This window comes from Pelodiscus sinensis, chromosome 2, assembly GCF_052426305.1.
Source record: "Pelodiscus sinensis isolate ZL-2025 chromosome 2, ASM5242630v1, whole genome shotgun sequence".
Classification (NCBI taxonomy): domain Eukaryota; kingdom Metazoa; phylum Chordata; order Testudines; family Trionychidae; genus Pelodiscus; species Pelodiscus sinensis.
Window position 1 is genome coordinate 227,075,868 of NC_143053.1, and position 27,876 is coordinate 227,103,743.

The window sequence follows — 27,876 nt, forward strand, 5'->3', positions numbered from 1 at the left end:
AGAAAAAAGCACAGCTTGCCAAAGAAGCTCAGAGACCCATTCCCTCTTGCCTTTTTCCTGGAAGGATGGGAGAAAGGGGGCCTTGAGAATTTCCTAAAAAGAGGTAGAATATATTTCTGAACTTCAAGAAGTTGTTATTTATTGAAAGGGATCATAATGCACAGAAGGTGTTTGTTTGAACTTGTCTTAATCCGTCACTGTTGCACTGCAGTGGAGATCCTGCCCTTTATGAATCTCCTATATAATGAGATATGTCTCCAAAAACATTGTCCTCCCTGTTGGATAGACCTGTTGAAAGTAGACCATGCCAAGCTTCAAGCTCTGTTTACTCTAGCAAATGAGACATGATCCTCAATGCACCCTGGTTGTCTCAGGCAAAGTAAGATGATCTATATGATGATTTGCTCTTTAGAGACCCTTCAGAATCTGGGTTAGGGGAAAAGTTGGAGCTTGTTAGTGGTGAAGTTGTAGCTCTAAACTTTGAATTTTCTTATTTTGTTTGGTGGACTCTAGTCCAGTTTTTCTGATATTTAAATGACTGTGATATTAGACTATAAGAGGCTATTTCTAATGAGGGGATGGGCAAGCTGGTTTCAGAAATCTGTATTTGGCCTTATCTTTCTCTTTTGTCTAGCCTGGATCAAGTCTGAACCTTCTTTAGCAGCTGGGATAGAAAAAAAAATGTTCTGAAGAATAGTAAAATGGAAAGAGAACGATGGTCTTGGGACTATAGCAATGGACTATGAGTTAGAAAGTCTGGATCTTATTCTGTGCTCAGACACAGCCTACCTCTCTGGTCCTAAACATGTTACAGGGAGTTCACCTCTCTGTGCCTCTGTTTAAAAATGGGATCACTAGTCAGCTTCGTTCACTGACTTTTGTAAAATACTTGGATATGTTTCAATGCAAAATGCTCTAGGAGTGCAAAGTATAAAATGTCTTTTCCTCCTTACATAGCTCAAGCAAGGAGCTCTGCACAATAACAGTCCACAGCTAAAGATATTTGTCTTCTGTATCTCCACCTGACAGGCCTTCTAATCACCAGGCTAAGGCCTGGGCCTCCTTCCAGAGAGACGCTACACTCCCCATACCAACCCTCTTCTCACTCAGCTGCCTTTTTCTTCCTTTTTGATGAAATATCAGTCTGTGGAAGTCAACTACTGTTCTCCAAGGCACTCCCACACTAGCCAAGAGCCTACCCTCTACTAACATTTCACATTCCTTGTGCCTTCCCATAGTGCTTGAGAAAGCAATGGGTACCATGGCTAACAAGCGAGAAGTGCAGGCTCCTGGCAGTGACTGGGGTGGCATGCCAGAATAAAGAGGACCTACCTGCGAGAAGAAATGGCAGCCAAGTGGCAGGAAGAGAGCGAGATTAGGTTGGGCAGTAGTGGCTGGGCTCTTGTCCTTTAGGGAAATTGATCACAACCCAGCTCCAGTTACAAGGAGGACAAACAAGTGTGGGAGGCATATGTACTGGTTGGGGGCTAGATTTACAGGAGAGCTTATGGGTATGAGGCATGCACCTGCCCATCTCATCACTGGTTTGATGACTGAACTGTGGGAGCTAATTACAAGGAATTAAAAGATTACCTCAGGCAGTAGACTTTAAAAAAATAAAAAGCACAGAATTGTGGCTAACAGTTAGTGACCTTTTGAGGATCCTATCTGTATTGTCAGTGAAGTTAATTTTCTTCTTAAAAGTATGCAAAACAGTTATAGATAGTGGATGGAGAAAGTGAGGCATTTCCTTACAAAGAAAGCTGCATCATACATATTGGCAGATGCATAGATAAGTATTGATGCATATTAGACTGCAGTGTGAAATGTGCATAGGATAGCAATAAACACAAAGGCTGCTTATTTCTTGAGCGCTGCATTTGGTAAAAGAGCTTCTTGGAAGGCAAGAGAGTATTGAATTATACTGAAGTGGAGCAAAAATGTGCAGTAGCTTGCTCAGCAGTGAAATGAAGATGGTGTCATTTAAGATCTAACTGGAGTGTGTTGAATTAAGGTATAGCATTACAGCTCCAAGCAATGGGTTAGAATAGCCTTTTGTTCATGTATCAAGAAGTCCATGGTACAGTACAGCAGTGAATTGAGTGGGTGCAGTCCATTATGTATGTGCTTTTGTGGATAGGGTTGCTGCTTTGTTTTCTCATTTTGCATATTTAAATAAACATGATTTTTACAAGCCCTCTAGCCTCCTTTTAAATGAAAACAAAGACACATCAGAAAAGGGACGGTTCATCTTGTTTCAAACACCTTTCGTATGGGAAGAATTTGAGGAAGTAATATGATAAGGCACGTACACCTGTTGCTTGAGGAACAACATGTTTGCAGTGGGCTGGGCTATATCTTTGTATGCTTTCCAAGTTTATTAGAGCAATTGATGATTGGCGTACAAATAATCCTCAGGGTTCATTTTCATGCAGGGAGTGTGGGGTGCATAGTGTCCTTCGCTACATTGAGGATTTACTCTTAACCCGCAAAGAAAAGCTTGTAATTCTAGCTTTAGTTTGGTTTAATCAAACATGTCATGATGCGGGGCATGGGTGAAGCAAATAGTAACCTAAGCTACTGTGCTCAGAAAGAATTCTTACCTTCCTTGCCAAGTAGCTTTCAATTTATGCAGGCTGTAGGTTTTTCCTGAGAGTGGAGGAGGGGGTTGAAAGGAGGAATGCAACTATCAGATGTATAACAGACAGGAAACCTGGAGACATACTGTCCTCTTACTCTGTGCACAGGGGACTGACTTGCCATTGTTATCATGGGGTGTGCAACAGTGCAAGACAACATAATCCTGTGGAGTTATTCAGAAAATGAGGCAGGGCCGGCTTAGTCTCTCACTCTGCCTATTCCAGGGGAAGAGATCATACTAAAAAGACAATTTAAAAGTGAGAAATGCCAAAATGTGAATACTAGCTGCTGATCTTGCATTTGATTGAATTACAAAAAGAAAACGACTATGTGTATAAAAAGAATTGGCCTCACTGTGATGCTTCTTTTGTTAAGAATATAGTTTCAGAGATTTTTGTGTTTACTTTAAAAATTATGTGTAGAGTCCTGTACAACCAGCACTGGTTTTAAATGCAGTCTGTGTACGGATGGCAATCGAAGATGAGGGGATGGGCAGATTAGTGGAGGCAGCATACAGTCAGATTGTGTCTGTTGTGCCTAGGGTGAGGGAGGGAGGAGGTGCCAGCACTCAGTGCTTTAGTGGCTTAAGCTCCAAACACCAGCAGCTCCCTTCCCCTTGCCACCCTACATGCTGCAGGGCTGAACTTCATCCCTGCAGTGGGCACGGTGGGTTGGGAGATGCCGACACTCAACGCTTCAGCCATAGGAGCCCCAAGCACTGGCGGCTCCTTCCTCCCCCCATGGGGCTGGAGCCCCAAGCGCCTAAGAGCCAGTGGTTCCTCCACCATCCCTCCTCTGGGCCTGAATGCCCCCCCTTCAGGGCTGAAGTTCCAAGCGCCAGCAGATTCCCCCCCCCCACACACACACACTTTCGACAAAAGCCCCGAGCACCAGCAGCCTCCCCTCCCCCCCCCACACACACACTTTAAGCAAAAGCCCCAAGCGCCAGCAGGCCCTCACCCCATTGATGTCCCATGTTTGGCATAGGGATATATATATGGTCACCCTAGTTTTGCCACTGTTGGATTTCTGTTTGGGGAATATAGTGATTACTCTTGTTATACTTTTTAAGAATCAGCCTGTGGAGTTGCCAACTAGGAACATGAAACTAGGATATTTTCCTGTGCTTGTTTTCCACACATCTCTTTTCCACATTAATCAGTAAACAAACAGGGAGTGCAGGATTTTTGTGTGTGCTGATCAAGTCAGTCTCAGATGACCCCTATGTAGGGTGAGCATCACCACATCCCTGGAGTGCTGGTCACTCTGATACCTCCAGCAATTGTGTGGGTCCACCCCCATCAATATGACCTTGAGTGCATGGTGTCCGCAAGTTCGTGCCGCATGAAGGATGCCATTTTGAAGTGCATACTGCCTCCTCCCTGGCAGCCTGACCTCACATGGTCATGCTGGGGAGTAGAGCAGCAAGCTCTTCAAAATGGCTTTGCCCAGTTGAGATACTACACAAAACCATGTCCAGTTTGACTTCCGTAGCAGACAAAGAACAAAATTAAATTGTGTTAAAATGGTCTATCTGCCTTTAAACTGGACGAATGACCTGCCTTCCCCTTCCCCTATTTTAGCCATGTTGGGAGGACCCAGTTAGGGCATAGCTATCTCCAAACCTGGATCCAGCACACCTCTATAGGGCAGGGAACAGTCCAGTGGATGGTCAGCAAAATGGACCCATGTGGTAACCAGTCAGGGGGAACAGTTCCGTGGATGTGGTGGAAGTTGCATTACATACAGGCCCTTAGCTGTCTCACTACAAAGTTGTGTATTGGTTGAGGAAATCAGTCATTTGATAGATAATGAGCACTGAAGTCTGAATGTCTTCATCCGTTTAAGATACAAGCTGAATTGGCTGCGCTCACAGTGGGGAGGAAAATGTGGGTGGACCTTCTCTTTCCGTGAACTGAAGAGTTTTGCTGGCATTACTTGCAGGAGCTGCTCACATGTCTGGTGGAAAGAATTCATTAGCAACTACTGACTCCGCTACCATCAATAGTCACCTTGCACCTGCAGGCTCCCCAGCAATGCAAGTCTGCCTACATGATATGAGATGCAACGTCTCAGACCTGCGGCTGCAGCTGCGTCAGATGAGGCAGTTACAGGTATGGTCACATCACTTCATTTGCATAAGCCCACATTCCGGTTCTGAAAGCCTTTTCCTCTTGATTAGTGTAAGGCATTTTGCCTTTTGCATTTTCTTTCTTCTGTTGCTTGTATGTGTGTTGTTTGATGTACTGCGGCTATAGAGAAAAAGGAAAATCAAAAGGCACAAAGACACATGTCCAAACTGTTACGATGTATGCACCTTTCACATTCCATAAAGAAAAGAATCTCACTTTAGAGTAATTGGTTAGAGCCAGAAAAATAACTTCCTGCTTATTATTGTTAGATAAGTTATTAGTTCAATATTTATAGTACCGTAATGCCAAAAGTCTCCAGGTAGCTAAAAATCCCATCATGCCATACATAAACAGGTATGAAGATACAGTCTCTGCCCCAAAAATCTTATATAGTATAATAGTTTTCATCATCCTGAATGAACACTTCAGATATGAGGAAGCCATATAATAATTTTGGGTCTGTGAAAGAGCTGTGCAATTTTTAGGGCCTTTGATTTTTAGACACAAGAAGAAGTAGTCAACCTCCTCTAGGATGAAAAGAAAAAGACTAATGTAGTAGAAGCTGAGAAAACTGTTTCTGTTGTAGTGATGTCTGTATTTTACCAATGCTTTCATGACCTGCACAGCGTCAGCTCTTCAGAGATGATGAGAGAGAATTTGAAAGAGATTCTCAAATGTGACTGATCACTGCAGATTTCAGTTCAGAAGTCCTACCAGGCTATCTGACACACACACTGGCTTTACACTTAACAGTTTAAGCACAGTCACGGCAGTTTTAAATTGAACGTGTGGCCACGGCACGGCTCTCCCAGTGCTCTGTGTAAATCACCTATGTGAGGGGAGTAGCTAACAGCGCTGGGAGCATGGTGCCTTGGCCTGTTTCATGCTGGTGCTTTACAGCTCTGTAACTTGCGGTACCCAGTGGGGGGTGTTTTTTTCCCATCCCTAAGCCAGAAAGTTGCAGCACTATAAAATGCCCATGTAGACTCGACCACTCATTATACAGTATGTAAATACATATACTGCTTATCCAAAACACTATGGGGAAATGTTTACAATTCTTCAGTCCTTTGCCCAACTGCAGACTGAATATCAAATGTGGTGTGTATATAGAGAGAGGTGATAGAGATATACATAAATAAATGCGCCGTCACTGGAAATGTAAAATTTATTCTTTCAAGTCAATCTGGATAGAGAAGCAGCCAACTAACATTCTGACATGCAGGACACCATGCTTTGAAAATGACCTAAAACCTTTTGCAATTCTGGTTTATTATGGAACAGAATGCTGTTAGCATAGATTGGAATACACGGGCCTTTTGCCCTCTTCCCTAGTCAGGAGGTGTGGTTTGGGGAATACCAGCTGAGGAGGGGACAGGTTTAGATTAATAAGAATGAAGAGTATATCCCTAGGATAGAAGATCTCCTCTTCATTCATTTGTTCAGATGCTGTAGAGGAGTAGACAAGATCAGGCAGGTGATTTTGTGTGTGCTGCTGTATCCATGTACTACCTCTTTCATTTAGGCTTGAATAAATCTCTGGAATACAAGTGCACATTAACGTATTTATTAATAGCATTGCCCACCTATATCTTGGTATCAACCTATCTTGTATACCCACCTGGAAGTTGTACTACCCTTCAATCTCTCTCCCAGCAAGTAAAGTTGCATTATTCTAGCATAAATGTATCATCCAGGACAGCTTCTGAGAAAGGTTTCTAAGGGTCTACAGCCACTTATGACAGCAGTTCCCTCCTCCATTTATTTCAGTGATGATGCCCTCTGCATTTCTCTTGAGGGTCACTCCAGTAGGCACTGGGAGATCGTGTGTTTGAGGTGATTATTCACATAGATTATTTAAAAAATTACAGTAGACTTCCGATAATCCGGCACCTTTGGGACCTAGGTGGTGCCGGATTATCGGATATGCCAGATTATCAGGAGATAGTATAAGAGGGCATACTCCCAAACCAATCCTCCTCCCCCCAACTCTAACCTAATTCTCGGGTCCCGGTGCCGCCACTACAGCTGAGCGTCTCCCTCCAGGTGCTGGGTCATGTGTGCTGAGCAGCCAGCTCTGAGCATGAGCTGGCCGGGACGCTGTGCACAACCCAATCCCCCTCCCCTCCTGTTCCCTTTCCCAGAGCCAAACACCTCCCCTCCCTGCTGTAAGCCAATCCTCCTCCTCCCCAACCTTATGCTTGGGTCCCGGGGCCATCGCCCTCCCTCCCCCCCGGATCCCCTTCCCCTTCTCCAGAGCCAGGCATCTCTTCCTCCCAACCTTATGTCTGGGTCCCGAAGCAGCTGCCTGCACTCAACAGCTGGCTGCTAGCACGTGCAGGCTGGGACGCTGTGTGCAACCCAGCATGCACGTGCAGGGTATGATGTAGTGCACTGGGGGCCGTGAGTGGAACAGCATGGGCCGTGAGCACACATGCGACTCACAGTGGCCCGGCCATGAGAGCGGCTGACCTTAGCGGTTCTGGGTTCCGGGTTCCATCCCGGTTCTGTCAGGAGCCGCAATTTTTTTCCGTCAGGAACCTCGGGTTGGCCACCCCTGCACTAGGCTCTTGCCATTTTGATGCCAGACTATCGGGAGTGTGATGGACCGGACCGGGTCTGGGCACAGCTGAGGGCGTCCGCTCAGGGCGAATTGTTCAGACTCAGGGCTCCTTACAGCCCCAGACTGGGGACCTTCCCAAACAGGCCATAAACCAGTCACAACAAGCGATTCAGCTGCCAATCTGGCCAGCCTGAAACCTCACAAGCAAAACCCCTCTGACACCTCAGCTCTTCCTGTGCCCCAGTCAGACCCGGGCCTAACACAGAGGTGAGGGGTTCTCCCCTATCCCAAATGGGTTCTTCCGGTCCCAAGAAACCAGCCACAGTTCCCAGGTCAATTTACACTCTGGATCTTACCCACAAGATCACGCTGAGCCAATCCTTTAGAACCTATAATCTAACGGTTTATTACTAAAGGAAAGAAAAGCGTGAGAGTAAGGTTGTTAAAGAAAATACATTACATGCATTGAATCACCAAGTTCTCATTGCAGGCTCTTAGCAGAGATGTTACAACTGCTATCTGAAAAGTCTTTGGTGTACATCCTATGTCAGGATGGGTCCACAGTTCTTTCTGGCTCGTCGTTCCCTGCAAGGCTGCATCTGGGATCAGGAGCTGAACTGAAGACAAGATGGAGGGTGCCATATGGCATTTAAATACCTCCCCAGGCATCTTCCTAGCCAGAGCAGGTCACTGCATGTCACATGGTCCAATGACCTATTCTTGTGTCCCAAGTCAGCAACCATTATTCTGGCTGGCTTGCAGGTATCCAGACTTTCCTCAGGTGTGTCTCGGGCACTTAGAGATCTATTGTCTCTGGATTCTTGCTAATTAGCATAGACATTGAACGAACATTCCTAGCACATTGCTCTGCCTCAAACAGAGAATTTTCCAGCATCAACACGGAGCACATATTTATAACTCCACACACATATATCATACGAATACATGAATAGCATATACAGAATCAATAAAGCATAAGCTATCATTCGACACCTCACATGGCCCCATTAGTACCAACTTTTGGGACAAACCCCCCCCCCCCACGGGTGCAGCAGTGACCTGTCTGATCCCCTTAAAATCCAGTAATGTGACAGGGAGTGCCGGACAATTGGATGCTGGACTATTGGAGTTTTATTGTACTATAATATGTGCTGATCTTAAGTTCATAGAATGCATGATTCTCTCTCCTCCCCACCTCCCCCTTTCATTTTCTTTAAACAGAGCTAACAGTTTTTTAGGCAGATAATGGTTTAACACCCTCTGTTTACAAATCACACTTCTGCCTGGAAAGACATCAAAGGAAAAAGTCTTTTTCTCCTGTTTGTTTAGTTCATACATTTGACAACACTTTGTGTTTTGTCAGTGTCACTGTTTGTGCTGTATTATCAGTTATTTTCTTCTTTTATTTGTGCAAGTATTTCACATAGCTACAGAAAAAGAACTGCTTCTGAAAATTAGAAAAAATAGTATTTATTTGTATTACCAGGAGTATCTAGTCATGAGCTAGGACCTCACTGTGTTAGGCACTGTGCAAACGCAAAACAAAAAGACAGGTCCTGTTCCCAAGAGCTTCCCATCTGACCAGCACAAAAATTGACATGTTGACTTAGGGACAGATGCAGTGCTTCTAACAATTACAAAAAATGGTACACCATCAACTCCAAATCTAGTCTTCAGGGTACCGTTAATTAACATATTGGAATCCTAGAGAGTGGAGATAAAAAGGACCCATTAATTCACTTCAGCCTCATGTAATGGGGTCTACAAATATAGGTAGGTTGGAGGTGAGGAGAGTCTGTCTAATTTACAAGCAAACTGCTTGACCACAACCCCAGGCAGCTGCTAGAGCTGCCATTCATGGAGGCATGCACCCACCCCAGCTGCAACAACAGAGGGAACAAGGCCTGCTGCTGTAAAAAGAGAGTGCAGAGAAGCAAAAGGAGCAGAAAAGTCACAATAGTGAGGTGGCAACAGCTGTCTTTAAGAAAACAGCCAAGGGACTGCAACCAGTCTGACAGACTTAATGGACGGTGATGGTCCAGGTACTGACTTGAGTGAGAGCAGGCTAAGGAGAGCAAGTCAGGAGAAGCTGAGGCGCCTTGTCTATGGCGGTAGAACTATCCAAAGCTAACAATGACTGTGAGCCATTGATTCAGAAGCTGGTTTAGCAGCAAGTGTAGCCACATGCAAACTGAGGATAGGGCTGTGTCTGCCCACTGATTAGGAATTAACTACAATTATTGAAATGCTAGTGTATATATCAAAGGTTTATTAAGGTCAGAAATTTTTCCTACTCCTGCATTATCTTCTGCTACTAAGGGACTGATTTTTTTCAGAGTTGCTCAACAACTTCAGCTCCAGTAGATGTCCAAGACAGCTGTTCAGTACCCCTAACAATTAGGCTCTATTTTGCAAGTAGTTATAACTATTTTAATAATAGTTCAGTGTAAGAGGAACAAAAGGATTTCTATCATCAATGCCAGGAAATGAGCTGTGACTGCAGCCTAGATCCTATTGTATTTGTTGTTTCAATGACTCGAACAATAAACAAGCAGACAATTACATAGAGTAGTTCACTCTGCTCTCCTAGAATAGTGGCACTGACAATAATTAGAACATATATAGAACAGGTCTAAAAAGCACTTTAGATTATGGCAGGCTAACTTGTTCATTGCAATATGAAACATTGTTGGCTCATTTGTATGTTGTGATCTCTTTCCCCCATCCCCATGCCTGACTTTAGTCAGTTTCTTTAATGCATCCAATTTAAAAAGAAAAACATTACTAAGCTACAGTGTGTGGGTGTGGGAGGGGTGTTTTCCTTCAATACGTGCAGGGAAACGAGTCCCGCGAAAAAAGTTCAGTGATAGTAGTGTTGTCGTAGTGGGGCACGGCACTCACTAAAATAGTATCAGAAGTATAAAATTGAATTATTCAAATATGCTTTTAACTGTGATATAAAGGCGGCAAAACTGTGTGAAATCTGTGCCTGGCAACAAGCTACTCTAATTAGATAATTAAAATACATGAAAGTCCCACACTGTAGCCAAATCCTATTTGTGGATGAGCCTTTCATTTTTGGAGCTGATGTGCTAAAATATACTCCTGACACAGATGTCGCTGGGGTAGATCAGGGGCTATTTCAGTAGAAGGCTGCAGGCATCGTATGTGGCTCCAAAGGCTCCAAAGACCGTGCGGCAGCTGTTCTCCTGGACTTGGCTTGCACAAAGTGCTCAAATACATGGTGAGTTATAACAGATTAGAAAATAAGCACCCTTTGGGGGATGGGCAGCCCTGCTAGCAGCAGAGATTCTTCAGCAAGAGCCAAGTGTAATGGCAGCAGTAGCAGTTCAGCGGCTGACACCTGGCTGGTCCTCTTGGACCCACATGCTGGCAGAGAGGAGCATCCCAGCTAGCCAAAAGGCCTCAGCAGTCTCTTGAACTGTGAGGGTCGGAAGAGGATCCTTTGAGTCTGTTAACTCATCCCCACTAGCCATTCCCTTCACCACACCTCTGCCTGCAACACTAAATTATAAAGAAATAAAGCCAAGGGGTTATAATCCAAAGAGCTCTATTTAAAAAAATCAAGGACTCAAGCATTACAAAGTACCAAAATTTGAGGCCTTTCATGCCACCTTAATTTTCTTTTAAGTTGGGGTTTTCAGTAAAATTTCCAGAGGTATTTTTTTAAGCAGACATGAAATATTCTGTCATGTGGCTCCTAATGACCATTCGCCTGGGGCATTGGGAGGATTTAGATCACAGCATAGACCTCCACCACTTGAGTACTTACTAGGGCCAGCCACTGGAGCGGGATGAGCCATGCGCTTTGCCCACAGGTTTCTCCACTGTGTGTGATAGCAGAGGCTTGGAATGCATGTGTTCCGTTTGAGGGTTTGGAGAGGGTGCGTGCTGTAGTGGCTATGAACTATTCTTCCCTGGTGCCCATAGCTTGTTTCTGTTCCACTCGGCTCCTATACGTAGAGCCCTGTGCAGGTACGCAATTTTTATCTGCAGATATAAATCCGTATCCATGGCGCCGCAGGGTTCTACCAGCTGCAACCATGAAAGCGGCAACCTGTCCGGCTTCCATTCCCAGGCACCCGTGCCACGTCAGCAGCTCTTCCAATGTTCAGGATTGCCCCCTACCCCATCCAGTGAGGCAGGCACCAGGTTCACTGGCAGCTCTCTCTGGTCATGCTAGTGCAGCGACATCTGCATGTATGGACATACATTCTGTATCCACACAGGGCTCTACTTGTCTTATCCCCCCGTTCCATGGTTTCTGTTCCTTTCTTCTTTGTACCCATCAGTTCCTTCCTCTTCTGTGTCTCCAGTCCCCTTCTGCTTGTAACTTCATCTCCTGTTTCCTATCGTCCTCCCCCATGCTTATCCATCTCCTTATACTCCATTATCTGATCCTCATTCCTTCACAGTACACTTCTTCCATTGGCAGTGCATGTCCTCACCAGGAGCGTTTGCACCAATTAATAAGCCAGCGTGGGGCATTGTGGGATGGTTTCTGAAAGGCAGCAACGGTTGATATAAGAAACACATTGTCTACACTGACTAACTCTGACATCCGACCTGAGAAACTGCAGCCCTATTGGTCAAAGACTCCTGAAATTATAAGCAACTGAAAACAGGATCTTGTAATGGGAAATGTTGGGAAACCTTTTCAAGTGGCATCACTACTTGTGTCACCTGTAATAATAAAAAATATGAACCCTCCATGGCATGTGCCTTCCATTGCCTTTAGTCATTTTGCTTTTTATCATTTTGGCAGTGAGATCTAGTGGATAGAACACTGGACTTTGATTCCAGAGATGTGAACTCTATTCTTGACTCTGCCACTGGCTTGCTGGGTGACCTTGGGCATGTCAGGTCACCTCTGTGCCTCAGTTTCCCTATCTTTAAGATAATGATAAGTTGTTAAGTTCTTTGAGACCTGTGGTAAAAAGTCCTGTGTGAGAGCTAGGCATTATGTGTGTATGTATTATGTATGTAAGAATGGTCCCTTTCCTTGACCTCTGCTCCCATCTCAAAGTTCAAATATGTGTGTATATGAGCTATGAAAAAAGAGACAAGAGTTTCCAACTCCAGAAGCCTTGCATTGCAGCATTCTTTGGTGTCTCAAACTACCATGCTGGCCTTTCACTATTGTAAATCCAAACACTGACCCCACACTGAATAATTATATATGCAGAACACTTTTAAAATGGTCAAGTATGGACATTAGCAGCTGAAAACTTTTAGAATTCCATATATTTTTAAAGAACCATTTCCCAGCTTTTCTGACTCAACTTGCAGCTGTTGCCTTCTGCTCTATTTTTCCTCCTACAGTTTTGAAATAGCACCTGCTGCCTCGCAGGTCCTAAACACACTGGGCACCTAGAATCGTATCACTAAAGAGCTAACTTGCTTCTCAGTGTGCATCCCTCTAATGTTAATGGGGACATATGAGTGCACAGTAGAGAACTGATTAGATAGTACAAATCTGGAAAGCCAGAAGCAATATATTGACTTGTCTATTTAGTTCCTTCACTGACTGGAAAGATGAACAGTGACATAACAGGCCTTGTCTATCTCTGATTTCTATTTGCCTTGTTACAGTCTTCCTAAATCCGCTTCTGGGTGGTTTTATTGAATTGAAAATCCACTTTCCGCTTTACCATCTTTGCAAGATTGAGTGATTGTTTCCAGGCACTGTAGGCAGTAGCATTGCTCTTCAAGTTATGCTCATGCGCTCATAAAAACAGTTGTAGTTTTGTTCAGCAAGGTGGAAGTCCTAGAGGGAGTTTGGGAATAAAATTTTGAAGTCAGTAAGAAGTGCATAAGACACTAGTCTCCTAAGACACTTAGGCCATGTCTACACTTACCCACATACTGATGCTCCAGAGGTCAATCTTCTGGCATTCGTTTTAGTATGTCTAGTAAAGACCCATTAAATGAAACACGGAGGGCACTGCAGTCGGAACCGGTACTCCTACTCCTCATGAGGAGTCAGGGAAGTTGACAAGAGCATTTCTCCCATTGACCTCCTACTATGGGGACGGTGCCAAAGTTGAAATTAAAGTATGTCAACTCCAGTTATGCAATTAATGTAGCTGGAGTTGCACATCTTAATTCAAGCTTGTCTCCCTACTGTAGATCTGGCGTCAGGCACTTTGGAAAATTGCACTCTGTATTTAGAACATTGCTAGGATCACAGAACCATTCTCATGCCCGCACAGATCCTAACTGTGCTATCTGGACAAAGCCTCACTTACTACTTTGTATGTTGTGGCCTTAATAAAGCAGAAAGCAGGAGACACTAGTCATAGAAAGTTGGCAATTTCAGGCCTTCCGGGGGGGGGGGGGGAAGGCGGGGGGGGAGTGTTACGCTTGGAATTCTACTTGTAATAATGATGAGAAATGTTTACTGCTGAGACAGAAGATAATGCTCCAGTGTTGAACCTAAGAACAGATCCCCCACTTCCTCTCCCCAGCACTCCATGCCTGATGGAGGGCGATTAGAATCTCTTACACATACTTGTGAAAGGGCATATAAAAAGTGTTTGGTTCATTGGAAATGTAGGAGGAACTTGCTCAGAATCTATACATGAATCACCCCTGGCCTTTGTAATTTGCAATGTCTTCTAATAGAAGATGTTTTTAGTTGCAATGTGGAGTATTACATCTTTAAGGGCAGCTCTACTCTAAAAGACGCTCTCTTTAAAGGATAAAGTTGGTATTCTGTATTCTCCAGATTTAAAGAGCTAGGTTTGCAAGTTAAAAAAGCTGCCAGCCCTGAAAGCTATGCTGGACAGTACAGCCAAGGTGGTTTCTTTCCTTTTCCACTAATGAAGATTCTTTGGGCAAAAGGTAAATGGTAACTGGGCATCTTCAGACTATAACCTCAGTGACACCTGTGGATTCCCATTGCCTTCCCAACATTTTGTGCATGTGTGACTGGTTGGCCCGGAATATAGCATTCAGTGCACAATTGATGCACAAAGAGGGGCACAATACAGTTCATTCTCTCCTAACTGTTTTGGCTCTGGAAGGTTAACAGGACCAAACTGTATTACAATGTAAATTGCTTGCTAAAGTGAGAAGCTCTGTGGCTGAGTATGCACAAATAGTAGATCTCCGTAGAACGTTCTCATTTTAAATAGTCACTTGTTAGAGAAAAAACTCACATTTCAAAAGTCTCTTTGTTGATGCATACGCATTGCAAATTAGTGGTCTGTCTTTCAGTGCATCCCATTGGGTGGTGTTTCGCCTGCTTGCAACACTGAAAGGTTGCCCTCAAAGAATGGCATTACATTTCAGCTTTCACGCTGCTTTCATGATATTTTCAAATGATCGTACAGCGCATTCTGTGAAGAAATAAGAAGAGGCAAATACAGACTGGAATCTTGCCCTTTAGGGTGACAGCTCGCAGAGGAGCGGCTGCACTCTTTTTACCCAGCAGAAAGCAGGAAACTCATCATTGATATTTTATACACACTTTCTAATGTCACACTGAAACGAGTAGAAAGGTTTCAGTCCCAACAGAAATATATGGTGAAACTGGTGCCAGACAGAGTACATTATAATGAAATCTGCACATTCGGTTTGTCAGCTCGCCACTGTAAGTCAGATACATGCCTTAGAAGTTAATGGAATTTTTGCTCTTTCTCCTCTTCTCCTTGAAATAACATTTATGGATAATGTTAAAGAGGGAGGGGGTATTTTCATTCAGTGTTTTGGGCTGTTTACCCAAACCTTCTTCTGAGTGCTGCAATGCATTCAGTTGCTGGGGATGCTAGGCAGGCAGGAAAATTGAAGTTGATTTCTTTTGTGCAACAGCTGCAGAACCAGGAGATGCTGAGGGCAATGATGAAGAAAGCTGAGCTGGAAATCAGTGGCAAAGTGATTGAAACAGTGAAGAGGCTGGAGGATCCTGTGCAGCGACAGCGCATCCTGGTGGAGCAAGAAAGGCAGAAATATCTCCATGAAGAGGAAAAGATTGTAAAGAAGTTATGGTGGGTGGGAAAACCTCTCCAGTGCTTTGAGCTGGTTTGTTCTTCGTGCTTGGCTTTTTCTTTAATAGAATATTGACTTCACGGTGGGACTGATCACATGTTCATATGCGCTACTTAGCATGCATGTTTTGTTTCTCCTTTCCATAATTCCATGCACTCTGATGGGCTGAAAGAGATCAGGGGAGTCTGATAGCTATTGTAAATGATAGCTACCGACAGCTACAGCAGGGCAAAAACTAGATTTTTTAAAATTTGCTGACACTACTGAAAAAAATGAGTGTGTGAAAGAGAATTCATTTTGGGACAAACCAAAACCCAATTTCTTTAAAAAAAATAAAAATAAAAAATAGGAAAAAGTCAGAAGAAATTGTTTTGAGTTAAATGAAATATTTTATTTAGATTTCAACCATTTAAAAACACTCGGCTGTTTTTTAAATAAAAAGTAAAGGAAATTTTTAAACAATAATTCATTTTATTTCATTTAAAAAAATGTTAAAGCAAACCATTTCAATTTTTTAGCCTTTTTAAACTAAAACAATTTGGCAAAATCAATGCACAGTAACAAAAAACATTGGTGTCATCAAATCTGCATGTTCCACCAAAAAATGGTTGAGCGTTAAAAATATTCAGCCAGCTCTATTTCTAAGTGACCATACATTGTGCAGCTCTTTGGCCTCTGATTGGATGAGGGTCCTTAGTTAAGTTGTGATGGTAGGTTCTCTCTTCAGAACTCCCCATCCATATGCCCACAACAAATATGAACCTTCACTTTCAGACACCACCTATGACCCTCTTTGTACCCAGATATTAAATAAGGCAGAATTGTAAAAGGAAAGAATGGAAAGGGGCTACATTTTCTTCAAGAGGTGCAGTGGGAGAAGATATTCTTTGAGTTGAGTATTGTGTAGAGTAGGGATTTGAACAGTTAACCAATTAACTCGTAAGCATCACCCTTACCGGGTGATGCTTACTAGTTATGGTTAGTAGGTAGAGGGCTGCTCCAGCCTGGTGGGACCCACACCTGGTAGGGGTGCTCTACCCTAGCTGGAGCAGAATTAGCTGTGGCGGGCCTGATCCACACCACCTCAATTTAAGCAGTTAATTGGTTAAACCTAATGTTTAACTTGTTAACTGATTAAACATACTATTTCAACCCAAATATTTTTAAAATGTTTAAAATGTCCCTGTTACTTTCAAAGGTTTATCATAGTATGTCATTATTTTCTAATGCAGCTAGAAAAGACTTTTGGATATGTTACTATCCGGTGGAACCCACATTTTCATACCATCTTCTGGCATTACCTCTCACTTTCAGAATAAAAGCAAGACAGACACGATCCCTCGCTATTTAGACCTCTCCCTTCTATCCCTGTCTACATGACAGTACCCCTTACATGACAAAAGATTACTCTCCTGGTCCGTGTTGCTATTGACTCCCCTTTCAAGCCAGGAGACCATTCAGATATCTGGTCCTAAGGGTCCAGATTCCGGAGGAGCTGCTTTTGCATTCCCAACGGTGAGACAGCTGGGTCTCTCAGGGCCACAGAAGCCATTCTTCCCCAAGATGAAGTTCAGGGGTGCTTCTGGCAGAGCTATCAGTCAGGGGTCTTCGATTGTGGAGCAACCTCCTTCCAGAGGGTGTGGGCCCACAGCAACATTTTCTGGGCATGATGATGGAAAGGGGTTTTTGCAAAATCTTTCCTTTATGGGCACTGTTCTTCAGGGGTATCCTGGCATTTGTGTCTTCTTTATTGTGAAGGCAAATGCAGGAGCAGTGGCTATGTTGTTATAGCTGTGTTAAATTCGACCTCCTGGTTCCCTGTAAATGCAGACTGTCGTTCAGTTGGTGCCACCTAGTGGTCCCTTTTGTGATTTCTGCTCTCACGTTAAAAGACTTTTTTCTCCTCTGCATTTGTACAGGGAGTCCAGTTGGTCGGAAAATGAGCTCGCTCAGCGGAGGTGTGTCTTATTTACATCTGCCCCATTCTGGCAAGCAGGCTGATTGCAATAACACAAATCCTTCTCTCCAGATCTTGCAAACAGGGCTTTTGTACATTTCAGACCCTGCCTGCTGACAAAAAACAAGTAAACCCTGCTTGGGACAAGGAGCTCTAGTCAGCTCTCAGTACCTAGAACCCTAGGGTTGGAAAAGACCTCACTGAGTCCAGCCCCTTGCCCAAAGCAGGACCAACCTCAACTAATTCATCCCAGCCAGGGCTTCAAAACCGCTAGGAATGGAGATTCCACCACTTCCGTAGGTAACTCCTTCCAGTGCTTCAGCACCCTCCTAGCGAAATAGTTTTTTTCTAATATCCAACCTAGACCTCCCCCACTGAAACTTGAGACCATTGCACCTCATTCTGTCATTTGTCACCACTGAGAACAGTCTCTCTCCATCTTCTTTGGAACCTCCCTTCAGTTAGTTGAAGGCTGCTATCAAATCCCCCTCCCCCTCGTCTCTTCTGCAGACTAAGCCTAAATCCCTCAGCCTCTTGTCTCCTCATAAGACATGTGCTCCAGCCCCCTAATCATTTCTGTTGCCCTCCACGGGACTTTCTCCAATGAGTCCACATTCTTTCTGAATTGGGAGCCCAGTACTGGATGCAATACTACAGATGTGGCCTTGCCAGTGCCAAATAAAGGGGAATAATCACTTCTCTAGCTCTGCTGGCAATGCTCCTCCTAATATACCCTAATATGCTGTTAGCCTTCTTGGCTACAAGGGCACACTGTTAACACATATCGAGCTTCTCATCCACTGTAATCCGCAGGTCCTATTCTGTAGATCTGCTACTTAACCAGTCAGTCCCCAGGCTGTAGCAGTGCTTGTGACTAAAGCGTAGTACTGCCTTTAATGTACGGTCCAAAGAGTGTGCAACTGGTGGGAAAGACAAGGGAGCCGAGGTAACATCTTGTATTTGCCTGACTTCTGTTGGGATTGGTCCTGCTTTGGGCAGGGGACTGGACTTGATGACTTCCTGAGGTCTCTTCCAGCCCTAGGCTTCTATGAATGACACACACTTTCGAGCGACACACACAGAGCTCTTCTTCAGGTCACTGCAATAGCACTGTGAACAACTGGAGAGAGGCTTTCATTGGGGTCAGTGATGTAACAAAGGGTGCTGACCTGATGGAAGTTAAGAAAAGCTGCTAAATTCATATGCTGTATTTGCTCACCAAAGCCTGCCCCAAGGATTAGTCCTTAGTCTAGAGATGCTGTGGAAGAAAGACAAGCATTTATAAGGGCAGCATGTAGGACACAGATGTTGGAGTCCCAAAATAGCGGCTATTTGTTATTTGGTTTTTCATAGTTTGTTGGGCAGTTTATGCCTTTTTCTATCTGCTGGCTTTTCTTAACAAATGAACAGTGTAATACAGCTATCTTTTCTATATATGTCTTTATAACATGCCCATCACTGGGATATCTGAGTGCCTGGCGTCACATACAATATATCACTGGTGGTGGTAGTGGTGGTGATGGTGGTTATTACATAACTCTTAAATAGCATTCGTCATCCATAGATCTTAAAGTGCTTTATAAAAGAGATAAGAATCACTATCCCCATTTTACAAATGGGGAAACTGAGGCACATACAGGCTTATTGCTGAATTCAGCACATTTGTTTCCACTTCTGTTTCTGAACTGACCAAGAGAGATGTAAGATTTTCTCAGGTACATTTGCTATTTGAAATTATCTGACACATAACGTGTTCAAATAACCATGATCTGTGGCTTATTGAATGCTGTTTGTTGCATATATTTGATAATTAAGCTTTGGTGTCAGTTTTAATTGGGCATGTAAGTCACAGGCTGTTGTTTCTAGTCATTGAATGGATGCATGTAACTCTTAAACTCGGGATTCAGATGCAATTATTAACAATTATCAGTTCAATGTATTTAGAAAATTCTCTGGTATTAACGTAATATTTGCCATTTCTGAGAATATTCCTGATATTAAACACTTTAGCTTAAAATAATCCCTGAAAGTGGTCAAAAATGAGTGTCAATTAAGGCCATTTTTATTATTTGTTTATGAGATGGTACACAGTGCTACATTTTATGTTTTATGTTGTTTGCATCAAGGCAGATTATTCACATGGTAGGTAACCTGTTCCTTGCAAAACCTCCCATAACATGTGCTGTCTCTGTATGTTTTATTACAGAGAGATAGCTCAGTGGTTTGAGCATTGACTTTCTAAACCCAGGGTTGTGAGCTCAATCTTTGAGGGGGCCATTTAGGGATCTGGGACAAATCTGTCAGACCTGGTCCTGCTGTGAAGGCAGCGGACTGGCCATGCTAACCTCTTGAGGTCCCTTCCAGCTCTATGAGAGAGGTATATCTCCATATATTATATTATATTACTCTCCGCATATTCAAAAACCCCAGCGTAGTGAGAGGAAGTCACCTTGCTGGGAAGCTGGAGTTGTAGCTATCTCACACACCCTCCTAGCCAGTAAGGAGGCAGGAGCTGTTTTTAAGGTGCTGCAATATTTCTGGTCCAGATTTGTCCATTCAGTTCCAAATATTTTCACAAAACAAACCTCTAATATGGAAGTTCAGTTCAAATTCTATTTTTGCTTGTTTTTTTAAACAGTGAGCTAGAAGGTTTCATTGAAGACCTGAAGAAGGACTCTGCCACCACCAACAAGATAGTGACGTTGAAAGATGTTGAAGAGGGGGCTTTTCTTCTGCGGCAAGTGGGAGAAGCTGTTGCCACCCTCAAAGGTGTAGTTTCTCTTTTATTTTTTGGATTGATTGTTCTAACTCTTGGGAGTGATGTAAGTTTGCATCTTGATCTGAGAACTAATCTTTTCCTTCTTTAAAAACACTAAGGCTACGTCTACACTGGCATGATTTTCTGAAAATGCTTTTAACTGAAAAGTTTTCCATTAAAAGCATTTTTGGAAAAGCGCGTCTAGATTGGCAGGATGCTTTTCCGCAAAAGCACTTTTTGCGGAAAAGCGTCCGTGGCCGATCTAGACGCGGTTTTCTGCAAAAAAGCCCCGATCGCCATTTTTGCTTTTTTGCGGAAAACACTACTGTGCTGTCTACACTGGCCCTTTTGCGCAAAAGTCTTTTAGGAAAAAGACTTTTGCCCGAATGGGAGCAGCATAGTATTTCCGGAAAAGCACTGACGATCTTACATGAGATCGTCAGTGCTTTTCTGGAAATTCAAGCGGCCAGTGTAGACTAGACAGCTGGCAAGTTTTTCTGCAAAAGCAGATGATTTTGCGGAAAAATTTGCCATTCTAGACACAGCCTCAAAGTCTTGTGAGGGGGGTTCCTGAGTATATGGCCCCTGTGTCCAGGTGGGTATGTAACTTGAATACACATGCATGCATCCAACTCTTTAAATTGCATGTCACTTTCTCTTGAACGTGGTGCTGCTTGTTTTTTCAGGTGACTTTCCAACATTGCAGAATAAAATGCGGGCAATCCTTCGCATTGAAGTGGAAGCGGTGAGGTTTCTGAAGGAGGAACCCCATAAACTAGACAGCTTGCTGAAACGAATCCGCAGCATGACTGATATCCTTAGCACGCTGAGGAGGTGAGTTACTTTTCAAAACGTTGAATGGTTCCAAGCAAGGAGCACTGCAAGGCCTTTTCCCATGCAGGTCAAAAGGATTTCAGAGTCATGACTTGTTTATAGGATTGTATGCATAGCCCCTCCCTGGAAGCGTAGCTGTTCCCTCCCAGCGTGTGGGTTGCGTCCTGGGTTACTTTGTAGGGCTTGGTGACTCCTCAATGTTCCAAGACACAGGATGCTGCCCTCGAGAAGGAAGATCAAGCAGTGTAAAAGCCTCATACATAGGGGAATACAATAAATAACCCCCTCCAGCAAAGGCATAACAGTCCAAAAATAATAGCGTAACAAAGAGAGGGCCTTCCTGGGACTAGGAAAATAGAGGAAGGGTTAGGGTTAACAAATTAATTTACGAATCAGCCAGTTCTCCTAATGTTTGCCAACCCTCAATGCCCTCGTAGGCATCTCTCTGAGGCAGAGGGTAGGCTGATGTTGAGTTTCCTGGGACAGAGTGTTGCAATGATGTGGCATTTGCCAGCTTAGACAAAAGTCTCCCAAGTGGGGTAGGGTCCTCTTCTGACTCCAGCTGAGTTTGCTATTCTCTGGTCGGGAGACCTCCTGGAGTCTCAGGTGCAAGATTCTCTCTCTCCTACTCTACCGGGTGCTGGTCATTTCAGGGCTGGAACTGCCTGATCTTGCAGTTGAAATCTTATGACAGTGAAAAATCTCCCTTAATATGGAGTGGGAATCTAGCAGGAACATCCCGAGCTGTGCTGTGTCTCTGATTCCAAACTAAAACTGAGACTAAACTCAGTCCTTTGATGTGTTCAGGCTAGCCAGGGGCTGTGTAGCTCTGTCTTGCTGTTGATCTCATGAACGTCTTGTCCAGAGAACACCAACAAGGCTTTCTAACCCCTCTTGTTCCCACCCCTGACTCCAACCATGCTGGAAAATAAGGCGGAAGGATCTTGGTAGCCATTATTGTTATTGTCCCAAGTCTAGGACAGCCCCTAAAGGTTCAGTCTGGAGATCCGAGAGCAGGGGGTTACCTGTGAGTTCCTTTTAGAACAGCCCAACAGCTTGCCAGATCATGATGTCAGTCATTCTATATACAGCCTCTGTCTAAAGCAGCTACAGTATTCTAGGAGACCCTAACTAGGTTGGGTTGAATTCAAATGTGCTGACCCACACACCTCTGATTCTTGGGGACATTTGACTCAGGAGCCACACAATGTGCATTTGTGCCCATCTCTAACTTAATCAGTTATTGACATTTTACACCTGGGGTCTCCAACCTTTTTAAGCACAAGATCATTTTCTGAATTTAAGTCAGTCCAGGATCTACCTCAAATGCAAATGCCCCTGCCCCCTTTCTCTGAGGCCCTGCTCCACCCCTTCTCCGAGGCCCCATCCTTCTCACTCTGTGAAGATGGGGCACAGGGGAAGGAGACAGAGTGACATCAACAGTCCCCCTGCCTCTGAATCCCCCACTCTGCACAACAAGCAGGAGGCTCCCAGGGCAGCTCTGAGGCTCTGGGCAGGAGCAGGCGGGCAATGCAGAGAGGGGCAGCTGAAGTGCTTACCAGCCAAACCAGTCAGGATCACCTGTCAGAGGCTCCAAGATCTACCACTAGATCCCAATATACTGGTTGGTGACCATTATTCTACACCAATCTTTGTTAGATCAGGTACTGTCTGAGTACACAGCATGAATCCCTCAAAACATAACACTAAGAAATAACATTTCTTGAAATGCCATAGCTCTTTGAATGCCAAAGCATTGCTTCCATGATGTTAGTGTCACTAACAAATTTGTACAAGAGAACTAGACAAAAATGGCAAATGTTTCTGAGTCTGCCTGTGAGTTCACAGAGTTCTGTACTGTGGGCTTTGGAAATGAGAGATGTGATAGAAAAATACAAGCTGTAGGTGAGATTTTTTTTCAACAATTTTATATAATCATTATCCATGTTTGTCAGAAAACATGAACAGCAAACATGCTAACTTTGTGAGGCAATGAGCACTGAATTTTCTTGCCAATAGCCAGCACCAAGGGAGTCAGAGTATTTTAATAACTGTCTGTGCCGTAGCAAAAGCTAAATTAAACATCTGCTTTGTGTGTGTGTGAGAGAGAGAGAAACAAAGAGAGATTAATTTAAGGATTAGGGTTGACATCTTTATTCTAGAAAATATTTTAGAAGAGATATTCCTGTATTGGCAGAAGGATGGACTAGCTCATTCAACCTGTCTTTCCCTTTCTCTTTTCTCTGATTCTATCAATCATTGAATAATTCTGCCATGCTTACATCAGAAAACACCTACTACCTTTTAATATCTAGTTTCCTATCACTTGAAAATTACCACATTGATTTCTGTTTCCAGCTGAGTGAGACAAAAAAGCGCATCCAGATTATATCCACTGAAGTTATTTTGTGGTGTATGACTGGATTAACTATATTCTACTTTAGTAAATAATGAATGATGATGTATGTGACTTGTTTTAATAGACATGTTACAGAAGGCCTGCTAAAGGGTGTGGATCCTTCACAAGCTATGCAGTACACTGCCATGGAAAAGGCAACAGCAACCGAAATGCTGAAAAATCAAGAAGAGCTAATGTATGTCCATGGATACCCCCAGCAAAACACAGGAGAGTTACAAGGGTCCTCAGTCAAGTCAGAAGTTCTACCCTTCTCTACAATGACAGTTCATCATGTACAGAGCTCTCCTGTAGTCATACATCCATCTCAGCACTCTGCAGCACTGGTCCACCATGCCCAGAATTCACCTTTGGTGACCAGCCATTCTGTAAGTTTGTCAACAACAAGCCATCATACCTCCACCATGCCAGTCACTGCACCGGAGTCCACAGCAGCAACTCAGCAAGCACAGACTTCTCCATCACCACAGATCAATGGTACCATTATGCAAAGCCTTTTTATTGAAGAAATCCACAGTGCAAGTATCAGGAACCGAGCTGTATCAATTGAGGTACCGTGTATTCTCTTTTACCAAAGATACTCTCTCTGGGCCCAAGTTTGACTTTTCTGGGATCTGCCAGCATGCATTTGAGACCTTAGGTCGGGTTTTCAAAACACCAGTGGAAATGGGTGTCTGATTTTCAAAGAAAAATCCATGAGATGATTCCTTACATACTTCTGAAAATCTAGCCCCTTATTTTGAACCAAGACAAAATATTGTGATATTTAAAAAAAAAAAAAAAAGAAAAAACCATAAACAAACAAAAAAACCCACTGAGTTGCCATTTCTGAGTGCTCTGTTGACCCTAAAGAAATGACTACTAGAGCCAGGTGATTGCTTCCTTTTAAATCCCAAACTGAAAAATGGTGTTAACCAGGGTGAAATCTTTAAGTCCCTTTCTATTATTGCTTGGCCGTTATAAAGAGACTCGGGTAGGAATATTTGGAGAGTGGTGTGTGAGAGGCTTTTTTTAAATATATAAAAAAATATGGAAGTGCTCACTAGGTCCTCAAACCACCATGAATTTGGGGATCTCTGTAGTGCAGATGTGGAAGCTGAGGCATAGAACCTTACCCAGAATATCCAGCAACTGTGTAGCAGATTGCAAATCTCTTGCCTCCCAGTGGTATACTTTAATTACTGGACTGCACATGGACAATACATTTAGATACTTTTGCTATTTTTAAAATTTTCCTTTGCTCCTTTAAATTTTAACCTTTTGGGGGCTACCTTTATTCTGGTTTATACAGGGCCCACCAAGCACAACGAAGTCTTCATTCATGACTCCCTGGGCTCTATGATTATGCAACAAATCAATGATAGCTTTCCTATACTGTTTGGGTAAATGTTCATGCCTGCAGCAGTTCAGAAATAAACCTATAGGAAGGCAAAATGTAAGTTTTCTCGGGCTGATTTGACTTGCAAGGAGTGTTCTTTAGAAAACAGAAGTGCTAGCTCAGTTCTGGAGGCCAACACAGCAGAGGTTTGTAAGATGTTGAAGAGTGTGCAGTGAATATTTGATATGAGGTGCTATCCAGCAGGAAGCAAACAGAACTCAGAAACTTCTCTTACCTCACAGATCACCAGGACTGAGAGAATCTAACCATACTTGATACATAATGTTTCTATTTGAAGGATTAGAAGTACCATACTAGAGACCGATGACATCAAAGAGTGCTAACTGAATGCTGTACTACTTCTCTTTAGAAAGCAGAAAAGAAATGGGAAGAGAAAAGACAGAACCTTGATCACTATAACGGAAAGGAGTTTGAAAAACTCTTAGAAGAGGCACAGGCCAATATTATGAAGTCAATTCCTAACTTAGAGATGCCTCCACAGGCCACAACCCTGCCAAAAGTGGAGGCAGTTGACAAGTTAGAGGTTTCAGGTAAGATGAACAATGGTGAACTGAGGGTTTACATCTTTGAGAAAATTAAATGAGAAAAACTGTTTTTAATTGAAATGATAGTTTAAGTTTATAGATTCATCTGTGTCCTCGCCTTTCCTGTGAGACAGAGTGGGGGACTATGGCCTTGAAAGCAAGGCCACTGTAGGGGATATAAGAGGGAAATGCAAGCAACGATCCCTGCAAACTGTGTGTTGGTGCAGCAATCTTGTACGTACGGCACAGGTCAGAATCCCTGCTGCTCAGATCTCTTTGGTGTGGCCCCAGAAGGGGTGTGGTGTGGCCCTTTAAGAATTTAATCTGCTCCCTCAGGACCGAGCATTTGTGGCCCCCAACTCCTCGCTGTGAAGAAGTTGGGAGCATTTCCAGCTGAAGACATGGTGGGGGGTGGCCCTAGGATACTCCTTGTGGCAGTAGCTCAGGAGAAGGACCTGGAGGGCTCTGCCATGTCAGCTCAGGGCAGTGGCAGCTGCAGAGCTGAAGCCGAATCATGCCAATGCATCAAAGTCCCCGCAGCCCACCTGACTGGCACTTGGTTTCCCGGGCACAATGGAAGTGGGAGCAGAGGCTGCTCCAGCCAGGAGTGGGAGGGGCCATCTGAAATCCCTTGCCTCAAGGAACGGCAGTGTGACAGCCTTCCCGCCCCACACATAGACCCTGGCCAGACTCCTCAGGCTGCTGTTGCAGATCGTATTGCCTCCTTCTGGGACCCTGCTAATGGTACGACTGTGTGATATGGGGGAGCCACCTTAGGACAGCCCCACCTGTGCATATGTCGACACTTGAACACCCACCCCTTCACCCTGCCCACCTGTGTGAAACTCCCCTGCATGCCCCTCACCCTTCACACATAAACCCCTTCATACTCCTCACTACAAATCTGTACCCTGCCTATCTACAAACCCCTCATCACAGACATCCTTCGACATACATCCCTCATCACATGCCCACACAAACAATGCCACATCCTGTGCGCAGTCCTCAACACGCACTTGTGTGAGCATGTGAATGCATACACAGTCCTCCTTGCACACCTCTTACAGCCCCCCTGCATTCACACCCTCCCTCATCCCACACATTTACACATCCCTATGCAAAAATGTAGTACTCAGTGAAATATACGGCTCAGTATTTAAAAAAAAAAAAAAAAAAAAACAAACCCCATGTAGAGAACACTGAATGTATCCTTTGAATATATAAATAGAGTAAGATCAAAGATGAGTAGGCAGATTATAATTCCTCTAACACATCTTGCACCTCTGAGACCTTCACCCCAGCTCCCAAAGGCCAATAATCGCTGCTGGTCTGTACAGAGTCAGAACTGATAGCATCATTCGTGTCCATGTGGATGACTCTACCATGGTGTGGTGTCTGTCAAGAAGTAGTAATCAGAGGGATTAATGAGACTTGTCAGACTTTCTGTAATATTTTGGACACAGGCTCTAACAAACCTCCTGAGATATCATGTCTGGTCGGTCAATAGCCTCTCTTCCCCTCAGAAGAGAGACCCCAATCACTTTGTTTCTTCTTGTCAGATGCTGTAACCTTAAGGCCCCTCTATCCTTAAATTCTATGAATTGGAATATACTACACTGTGGATGAGTCCACGGACAGACCCACACAGTTAATTGCACCACTTTTAAATTCCACATAATGCCAAGTATCTACAGTGAGGTGTACCTAGCAAGGTGTATGTCGTCAGCAGCACATGGATTTTTTATAGGCGGTACATTCAGATGGGCAAGCTGTGAAAGACAAATCCATTCCTGAAATTTTTCAAAGTTTAGGGAGTGTTTGTCTCATCTAAGATTTTGGTACAGCCCATATCTGGATATGAATCAGCTGCAAATTTCTAATTCAGACATTTATATAAACTTCTACAGAATTATGGAGAAGTGCTTTCAGAACTACCCCTCTGTGTCAGGCTCCTCTCTAACACAGAAGTTTGTGGCAATTGTTGGTTTTGAACATTTATTAACATGAGAGCTTCATAGTAATGTTGGAAAATCACTGCACAGTTGAGTGACCGGACTGGTTCAAAGAGCATTAGCTTGTGTAGTGAATGGCACAACACAGAAAGAATCAGAAAATAAATATGATATGGGTGCACTGAGCTGTGAGCCTATGACAATGTCTGAGAAAGTGCAAATGACAATAACAAAGAGGACCTTTTCTTACTCACATATTTGGTTAATCCATTTCTAGAATAAGATTCTATAGGGCATCCAGCTGGCAGATATGCAAAGAAATTTGATGAAATGATGGGACATCGGCCTTCTGTTTTGCATAATGAATCCTATAATATTTACATAACTTAAGGGAACAACAAAGCTTTTCCTTACTTAATTCCCTGATTAAACATTTCACATACCACCCAAATCTCCTGCAGGTCAAAAAGTTTCAGCATTCTACTGCCTACTCATGGCTAGAAAAATGAGTGACATATTGGAAGAGAGAGACCAATACTTTATTAATTCAGTACACAGAGTATGTAAACAACCTATTAATAGAATGCTTTGTATGCTCTTACCCAGAGCACAGATGGATCATGTTGCTAGAAAACTGGTCTTGATTGCCCTCCAACCAAGAAGAGATTAGGAAGAAACTGACATATTTATT

General features: G+C 43.6%; 1 protein-coding gene across 22 annotated transcripts in view; it reads left to right on the forward strand.

Annotated features, from left to right (window-relative positions):
* KIAA1217 (KIAA1217 ortholog) overlaps positions 1 to 27,876 on the forward strand; it is a 553,152-nt gene that overhangs the window by 506,899 nt on the left and 18,377 nt on the right. For all 22 annotated transcript variants that reach the window (XM_075922528.2, XM_075922523.2, XM_089776737.1 and 19 more), the window contains 6 exons: positions 4,585 to 4,754; positions 15,169 to 15,344; positions 19,941 to 20,071; positions 20,747 to 20,894; positions 23,378 to 23,861; positions 25,059 to 25,239. In XM_075922528.2, the coding sequence (XP_075778643.2) occupies positions 4,585 to 4,754; positions 15,169 to 15,344; positions 19,941 to 20,071; positions 20,747 to 20,894; positions 23,378 to 23,861; positions 25,059 to 25,239 (1,290 nt within the window). The remainder of the gene's footprint in view (positions 1 to 4,584; positions 4,755 to 15,168; positions 15,345 to 19,940; positions 20,072 to 20,746; positions 20,895 to 23,377; positions 23,862 to 25,058; positions 25,240 to 27,876) is intronic.